Genomic DNA, 9,459 nt, shown 5'->3' with positions numbered 1-9,459 from the left:
TTTTTTTTTTTTTTTTTTTTTTTTGGTACCAGGGATTAAACCCAGGAATGTTCAACCCTTGAGACACATCCCCAGCCTTTTTCATTTTTATAAGTTTTATTTTGAGACAGGGCCTCATTGTGGTGCTTAGGTTCTCACTAAGTTGCTAAGGCTGGCTTTGAACTTGCAATCCTCCTGCCTCAGCCTTCATACCTATTGGGATTATAGGTGTCTGCCGCCGCACCCAGTTCATTGTGCTTTCTCTTTGAATTCAGGGATGGGAACTTCTGTGATATCATATTCTTTTAGGAGCCTAAAATAAAAGGTTATATCTTCTATTTTCCAGTGATAAAATTACTTCAGAGTTGGTGTCCAAGATTGGTGATAAAAATTGGAAGATAAGGAAAGAAGGCCTAGATGAAGTGGCAGGAATTATCAACGAAGCAAAATTTATCCAGCCAAATATAGGTGAACTTCCAACTGCCTTGAAGGGTCGACTCAATGATTCAAATAAAATCTTGGTATGTAGACCTTGTGCCTTTTCTTTTTCTCTTCTTTCCCATTACAGAAGGTTCCTTATCAGTACATCCTTCACTAGCAGAAAATAAACTATTGCTTTATTTACTTTGACCTAGAAATAGCTTCCTTTAATTTCTTCTGTGTTTCTCAAGATATTGCAGGTTTATTCATCAATTCTTTTTTAATTAAACCCAAGGGTCCTCACCACTGAGCCACATCCCCGCCCTTTGTATATTTTATTTAGAGACAGAGTCTCCTGAGTTGCTTAGCACCTTGCTCTTGCTGTGGCTGGCTTTTAACTCAAAATCCTCCTGCCTCAGCCTCTTGAACCACTGGGATTACAGGCATGTGCCACCACACCCAGCTTATTCATCAAATTTTTGTTAATTTCAAACTTTGCTTTTTACAAGGATCCAGTATTAAGTATCTTTGTATGAAACTACATGCAGGGCTGGGGATGTGGCTCAAGCAGTAGCATGCTTGCCTGGCATGCGTGTGGCCCGGGTTCGATCCTCAGCACCACATACAAACAAAGATGTTGTGTCTGCCAAAAACTAAAGAATAAATATTAAAATTCTCTCTCTCTCTCTCTCTCTCTTTAAGAAAGAAAGAAACTACATGCAATATGTACACACATGTGTGTGTGCTCACTTAATTTCTAATTTTTTGGGGGGCGGGGTACCAGGGATTGAACTCAGTGTTGCTTTACCTTGGGCCACATCCCCAGCCCTTTTTTATGTTTTATATAGAGACAGGGTCTCACTGGTTGCTAAGTGCCTCACTAATCTGCTATTTGAATTTTCGATCCTCCTTCCTCAGCCTCCCGAGCTGCTGGGATTATAGGTGTGCGCCATTGTGCCCGGCTTCTGATTTTTAAATTTGGATTTTTATGTCAGGGTTTTCTTAAACTAAGCTTTTACCTTTAAAATATTATTATTATTATAAGTATTATAACTTATGATCTTAAATTCTGACAATACATTTTTATGAGCTAAAACTTATTCATAGCTTTAATAGATTTTTTTATCTCTTGAGCAGATCAGAAATCTGCTGTGTTTACTGTATGGGAACAAACAATCTTGCAAAACTTTGAGTACATCTTGCTTATAGTTTGAACATAAAGTGTTGACTCTTTCCATTCAGGTGCAACAGACATTGAATATACTCCAGCAGTTGGCAGTAGCCATGGGCCCAAACATCAAGCAACATGTAAAGAACTTAGGCATTCCTATCATCACAGTCCTTGGAGACAGTAAGGTAAACCTAACCCTTTCCACTATGCTGCATTCTGGAATAGACCAGCCATATTTTTGGGCTAAGGATAATTCTCTTTTCTAGAGTACATGTAAACGCTTAAAAGTTTATAAAGATGAGACAATTAGAAGGAAAACACCTTAGAGAAGTTTCTGTTGTTCACATTCATAAAATAATAAACTTTTCTCCCCTACCTCCAAACTATAGTTGATATTATTTTTTCCAATTCTCTTCTCTGGTCAGAACAATGTTCGAGCTGCTGCACTAGCAACTGTGAATGCTTGGGCAGAACAGACAGGCATGAAGGAATGGCTGGAGGGAGAAGATCTTTCTGAAGAGCTCAAAAAGGAAAATCCTTTCTTAAGGCAAGAGGTTAGTACCATAAATTTATCAATTGACCATGTGCTTTACCTCTTTAAGAGCCAAGGCCTGCCTAACTTTTGTACACACACACATGAAGTATGATTAAAATGAACTTTATTATAAAGGTTAATAAAATTGAAACCAAATTCCCAAAGTTTTTGTATTTTCTTTCTTTTTTTTTTTTTTAATTTTTTATTGTTGGTTGTGAGTTTTTGTATTTTCATGCCCCCCTTTTCTTTCCCGTTCCATTCACAAAACTTTTTAAAGGATTAATTTTTGTGGAATTTTTTTTCTTTCTTCGAATTCTTAAATGGTAAAATCAGAGATTTTTTTTTTTTTTTTTTTTGGTTTTTGTTTTTGATACCAGGGATTCAACTCTTAGACCACTGAGCCACATCCCCAGCCCTATTTTGTATTTCATCTAGAGATAGGGTCTCACTGAGTTGCTTAGCACCTTGCTTTTGTTGAGGCTGGCTTTGAACTGGTGATCCTCCTGCCTCAGCCTCCTGAACCATTGGGATTACAATTTTGCACCACCACACCCGCCCCAAATCAGAGGCGTTAATCAGAGTATAAAAATAGAGTTTAGGACTGGGGTAAAATAGAGTTTAGGTAGCTCAGTGGTAGAGCACATGTGAGGCCCTGCGTTCGATCCTCAGCACCAAATAAAAATAAATAAATAGAATAAAATATTGTGTCCAACTACAACTAAAAAAATAAATATTTTTTAAAAAATAGAGTTTAGCATTCAAAAGTCCAAAAGTATAATCTATCATTCTAACAGAATAAAGAAAAGTCATATAATCTTATCAGTTGATGCTTATTGGTAAATCCAATACTCATTTATTATTAAAAAAAATTCAAGTTAGAATAGAATTATTTCAACTTCATTAAGAGCACCTACAAAAACCTTTACAGATAACATCATAGTCACTGGCAGAAGACTTAATACTTTGCCCTAAAGATTAGGAACAAGTTAAAGATGTCAACTCTTACAATGACTCAACACAGTTGATATATCACTTCTCATTAAATTGATCAACAAATTTAATGTATGTCCTGTAAAAATTCCAGGAAGTTTTTTTTTTTTTTTAATAGAGAGAGGCATGCTTATTCTAAAATTTATATAGAAAAGCAGAGGCTCTTAAATATCCAAAACAGTTTTCATAAGAAAACAGTAGGAAAAAATCACTCTACATATGTTAAGGTTTACTTTATTGCTTACCTTGTCAATTCACTGTGGTATCAGTGACAGGAAGACAGGGTAGAGATAAAAATAAAAACCAGTGGAGTGGGAGAGAAAGCCCAGAATTGAACCACATTTTTGTTTCCTGGCACTGTGGATCAAACCCAGGATCTCATCACTGAGCTTCATCCTCAGCCCTATTTTTAAATTTTGAGACAGGGTCTCCCCAAGTTGACAAGGCTAGCCTTGAACTTGTTATCCTCGTGCCTTTCAGCCTCCCATCGATGGAATTGCAGGCATGAACAAACACACCCACTATTCAACTAATTTTTCACAAAATTCAAAAAGTGAATCAGTGGAGGAAAAGGTAGCCTATTCAACAAATTGTTCTGCAACAATAAGATATTCATAGACAAAAGAAATTGAACCTTGACCTAAACCTCATATCTTACACAAAAATTAAAACAGATCATGGATTTAAATGTAAAACATTAGACTGAAACCTTTTTTTTTTTTTTTTTTGTACTTGAGATTGAAGGGCTTTATCCACTCAGATATATTTCCTTCTCCTTTTCTTTTTTTATTTTGAGACAGGGTCTTGCTAAGTTGCTGAGGTTCTCGAAAAGTTGCTGAGGCTGACCTTGAACTTGTAATTGTCTTGCATCGGCCTCTCAAGTCACTGGGATTACAGATGTGCTAACACTGCACCTGTCAAGACTACGGAAAGATAACATACAATAAAAATAACAAGATTATTAAAAGATAACATAGAAAATCATAATGTAAGGTTGGCAAGAAATTCTTAGTTGGTCCAGTGCTTGCCTTGCATGGACAAGGCCCTAGGTTCTATCCCCAGGACCACCAAAAAAAAAAAGAAATTCTTAGATTTGTAATTAAAACCATAATCCATAATAAGAAAAATTAATATATTGGACTACATCAAAATTTAAAACTTTTTGGACTAGGGATATAGGTCAGTAGTACAGTTCTTGCCTAGCAAAAAGCAAAGGCACTAAGCAACTCAGTAAGACCCTGTCTCTAAATAAAATACAAAGTAGGGGGAGGGATGTTGCTCAGTGGAAGGTGCCACTGAGTTCAATCTCTGGTACCAAAACAAAAGAACTAATATCTAAACTATGTAAAGAATTCTCAAAAGTCAGCAGTTTAAAAAGGAGAGGTGAGGATGCTGGCAATGTGGCTCACTTGCCTGTCATACATGGGTTCCATTCCCAGCACCACTACCAGAATACATAAATAAATTCATTAGAAAATGGGCAAAAGACATGAACATACATTTCACTGAAGAGGATTTGTAAATGCCAAATTATCCCCTGAAAGATGTTCGACATTATTAGTTATTAGAGAAATGAAGATTAAAACTACAATGAGATGGGCTGGGGATGTGGCTCAGCAGTAGAGCATGTGCGAGACCCCGGGTTCGATCCTCAGTACCACATAAAACTAAATAAATAAAATAAAGGTATTATGCCCAACCACAACTAAAAAATATATATATTTTTTATTTTTGAAAAGAAAAAAAGTAAGGGGCTGGAGTTGTGGCTCAGAGGTAGAGTACTCACCTAGCATGTGCGAGGCCCTGGGTTTAATCCTCAGAACCACATAAAAAACTTAAAAATAAATAAAATAAAGATTTTTTTTTTTTTTTAAAGAAACTAAAATGAGGTGATAGGCGCCATGGCGCACACCTGTAATCTCAGCAGCTCTGGGTTGGGGGGATACTTAGGCAGGAGAATCGAAATTTCAAAGCCAGCCTCAGCAAAAGTGAGGCACTACGCAACTCAGTGAGACCCTATCTCTAGCATAATACAAAATAGGACTGGGGATGTGGCTCAGTGGTTGAGTGCTCCTGAGTTCAATACCTGGTACCCCAAAACAAAACAAAAAACTATGGTGAAGTATCACTACACAATTATCAAAATTGTTAAGTAAAAAATAGTGGTAACACCAAATACTGGCAACCATGTGGGAGAATTGTGATCACTCTTATTTTGCTTGTGGAAATATAAGTATTCATAGTAGCTTCCTTAATAAGAGCTTAAAACTGTGGGTTTAGCTAAGGGATATAGCATTTGACTGCAAAATGGCCAAAATTTAGAACAGCTCAGATATCCTATAGCAGGTGATTTCAACTGTTGAACATTCATACATGGAACACTATTTTGCCAGAAGGAATTTTGCTGTACAACAAAACCAAACCCAAATAGTTAAAACTATTTGATTCCATTTTCATAACTCATTTAGGTTTTATTTTATTTTGCTTTTGATTATTTGCCATATTGGGATTAAACTTCCAACCCTGTGAATGCTAGGCAAGTTCTCTATCACTGAGCTATATAACCCCAGTCCTATATAGCACATTTAAAATGACAGAATTTTGGAAATGGAGAATAGTGGTTGCCAGGAAATGGGGATGTGGTTAGAAAAGTTCAGCTCAAGAAATCCTTTTGATTGTAACTATTCAAAATCCTCACTGTGATGGCAGATATATTAACATATACATGGTAATATGGAAGAAAAATAAATATTCATATACAAAAGAGTACAAGTAAAATAAGATCACTGAATTGTATCAGTATCAATAGCCTGGTTGTGATATTGTAGTATACATTTGTAATGTGTTATAAATGAAGGAAATTGGGATCTTTATGTGTTCTTATAATTGCAAGTGAATCTGTAATTATCTTAATAAAAATTTCAGTGAAAAAATAGAGATGTGAGTTATTTTAGGAATATAGAAAAATTATATAAAATATATATATATATACAAAAATTTCATAAAATAGAAGTCTTAATAGAATTTGTCATCTGATCAAATAAATGTTTTGGGTCTTTAAATATTTTTTAGAACTTAAAGGAGGTAAGTGAAAGTTTTTCATCTTTAAAATATATTAAGGAGGCTGGAGACGTGACTTAATGGTAGAGCACTTGCTTATCATATACAAAGTTCTGGTTCAATCCCAAAGTCACCTAAAATATATTTAGAACCAGGTACGGTGGCACATGCCTATAATCCCAGTGACTTGGGAGGCTAAGGTAGGAGGATCACAAGTTTGAAGCCAGCCTTGGCAATTTAGTAAGACCCAATTTCAAAATAAAAACAAGTGGTAGAATACTCCAGGTTACTGCTATACCATTAAAAAAAAAAAAAAAAAAAAACTATTAAAACTTTATAATGTAATGCCCAAAGATGATCCTATGTCCTTTTCTTAAAGATGATTGTCATGGGGCTGGGGATGTGGCTCAAGCGGTAGCGCGCTCGCCTGGCATGCGTGCGGCCCGGGTTCGATCTTCAGCACCACATACAAAAAACAAAGATGTTGTGTCATACAAAGAAGTTGTGTCCACCAATAACTAAAATAAATAAATAATAAAATAAAAGGCTGGAAGTGTGAAAAAAAAAAAAAGATGATTGTCATCATTGCACGTATTATTTTAATGTAACACAAATGTTTTTGGTTTTGTTTTTTGTATGGGAATTGTACCCACAGATACTTTACCACTGGTCTATATCCCTTGTCCTTATTTTTTGTTTTCAGACAGAACTTTGCTAAATAGCGGATGGTGGTAAACGCTGATAATCCCAGCAACTCAGGAGGCTATGGCAGGAGGATCACAAGTTCAAGTTCAGCCTCAAAAATTTAGACCTTATCTTAAAATAAAAAGGGGGGCTAGGGATGTGGCTCAGTGGTAAAGCACCTCTGGATTCAATTCCCACTACCAAAGAAAAGAGAGGGAAAAGAAAAGAAAAAGGATTTTGCTAACTCGGTTAGGCTTCACTAAGTTGCTAAAGCTGCCCTCAAATTTTCAACCCTTCTGCCTCAGCCTGCTGAGTTGCCAAAATTACAAGCATGCATTGTGGCACCCAGCAACATAACAATGTTCTTGAGCAATAAAAAATACTGATTTCATATTAGAAAGTTGTAGCATATGAATTAATTCAGTGTTGGTAACTAATGAAATCATTAAGCCTGAGATCACAAATAATAACAATTTTCCATTTGAAGTGTGATTAATCTTTCTTTCTTTTGGCAGCTTCTGGGCTGGCTGGCTGAGAAACTACCTACTCTTCGTTCCACCCCCACAGACCTTATCCTATGTGTTCCTCATCTTTACTCCTGCCTAGAAGATCGAAATGGAGATGTTCGAAAGAAGGCCCAAGATGCTTTGCCATTCTTTATGATGCACTTAGGATATGAAAAAATGGCCAAGGCTACTGGGAAACTAAAGGTACCACTTGCTGCTGCTGTTAAAGCCATTAGTAAACTATTGAACATGAATTTATATAAGCAAAGTATCATATTTACCTACTGTGAGACTCAGTTTGAAATCCTAATGAGAGCAAAAATAAAATAATTAGCATTGTAGAATTTCTGAGAGTCTACCAGCCCCACAGGGTGAAAACTATGACCTTCCAGAATGATAGCAACTTGAGTGTGACTTCATAATGTGTATTGTTTCTCTTGCACTGAGTGCTGCCTCCCTTCATTGGTATTTCAAAACTAGCAGCTCAGTCATTTGACAGCATATCTGTTAGTAAGCTTAGTGTGAGTATACCATTTATGTTACCTCTCACTTATGTTACATTGTCTCTGTAGCCAACTTCTAAAGATCAAGTATTGGCCATGTTAGAGAAAGCCAAAGCTAACATGCCAGCCAAGCCTGCTGCGCCTGCTAAAGCAACATCCAAACCAATGGGAGGGTCAGCTCCAGCCAAATTCCAGCCTACATCAGGTAATTCTGTTTTGAGAAGGTTGAAGGGAAAGGAAATAACCTGAGGAAACTCTAAAAGATATCCAGTTTTCATCCTTTTATTGAACCAGGAATTGTACTAAGGTTATGACAGTGATTAATTTGGTTTCCAAGGGTAATTCTCAAAGTATTCTATGCTGTTTTTAAGATTTCTACAACTGTTTTCTAACATTGTTTATTCCAGTTAGAGTAGGAATTGGGAACATCTAGTTTAAACCACTTTATTAGCAGATGAGGAAACTCAAAGAGGTTAGTGACTTGCAAAAGGACAAATAGCCAGCTTAAAATTCTACTTAAGTCACAAATGAGTTCTCCTTTTACCACACTTGGCTACCTGCTTTTTTACTAATCCATTCAAATATTTACTATTGTGTGTGTGTGTGTGTGTGTGTGTGTGCACGCGTGTGCATGTGCTGGGGTTTGAACCTAGGGCTTTGTACATACAAAGTACACACAACCACTGAACTTTGTTCCAGCCCCTACTAATGTTTAAAGGAATATTCTCAATTTCTTCATTCCTATGTTAAAATTCTGTAATGTATAATCTGTAATCACTTCATTTCAAGACTTCTTGTTGGGCTGGGGTTGTGGCTCAGTGAGAGAACTCTTGCCTTGTGTATGTGAGGTTCAATCCTCAGAACCACATAAAAATAAATAAACAAAATAAAAATTTTGTGCCCATGTATAACTAAAAAAATATTTAAAAAAAAAGACTTCTTGATTAAACATAAAAATATTCTTTTTAGCAGGTTAAAAATTATTGATGCTATAAAATTAGAAACTTTGCATCTATAAAACTCTTCATATCAACATATATATTCAGGTTTAACATTTATTGGAATTGCTACGTATAAGATAATGAATCTCAATTTCATTGTCCCAGGTAATCAGTTTCAGAGATGACAGACACTACAATTAAGGCAGTACTAATCTGACAAAAAGTGATTTTTTAATCCTTATTTGAAGATAATTTTAAAACTACAGGAGTTTTTTGTTTTTGATATTGAAGATTGAAGCCTGAGGTGCTTTACCACTGAGGTACATCCCCAATCCTTTTAATTTTTATTTTGATGTAGGGTCTTACAGTTGCTGAGGCTGGCCTTCACCTTGCACTGGTCCTGCCTCACACTCCCTAGATACTAGAATTACAGTCATGCACCACTGCACCTGGCTAAAACTGCCATTTAAATGTTGTTAAAGGAGATGTAGACTTTCTGAATTTTCTTTTTTCTTCCTATACCCCCAGTACTGAGGATTGAACACTTTGTCCCACTGCACTACATCCCATCACTTTTTTTGTTTTTAATTTTGAGAGAGGGTCTTGTTAAGTTGCCCAGGCTGTCCTCAAACTTTCGATTCTCCTCTCTCAACCTCTTGAGACTCTGGAA

The 9,459-nt window shown here is 36.1% G+C and overlaps 1 protein-coding gene across 1 annotated transcript in view; it reads left to right on the top strand.

The window, feature by feature from the left end:
• Ckap5 (cytoskeleton associated protein 5) overlaps positions 1–9,459 on the top strand; it is a 102,944-nt gene that overhangs the window by 70,035 nt on the left and 23,450 nt on the right. Inside the window, exons 22-26 of the mRNA XM_048788216.1 lie at positions 326–500; positions 1,642–1,755; positions 1,996–2,124; positions 7,355–7,549; positions 7,918–8,053. Coding sequence (XP_048644173.1) covers positions 326–500; positions 1,642–1,755; positions 1,996–2,124; positions 7,355–7,549; positions 7,918–8,053 — 749 coding nt within the window. The remainder of the gene's footprint in view (positions 1–325; positions 501–1,641; positions 1,756–1,995; positions 2,125–7,354; positions 7,550–7,917; positions 8,054–9,459) is intronic.

The sequence above is a fragment of the Marmota marmota genome, unplaced genomic scaffold, assembly GCF_001458135.2.
Source record: "Marmota marmota marmota unplaced genomic scaffold, marMar, whole genome shotgun sequence".
In the NCBI taxonomy this organism is placed as follows: Eukaryota; Metazoa; Chordata; class Mammalia; order Rodentia; family Sciuridae; genus Marmota; species Marmota marmota.
This window is presented reverse-complemented; position numbering and strand designations above follow the sequence as displayed.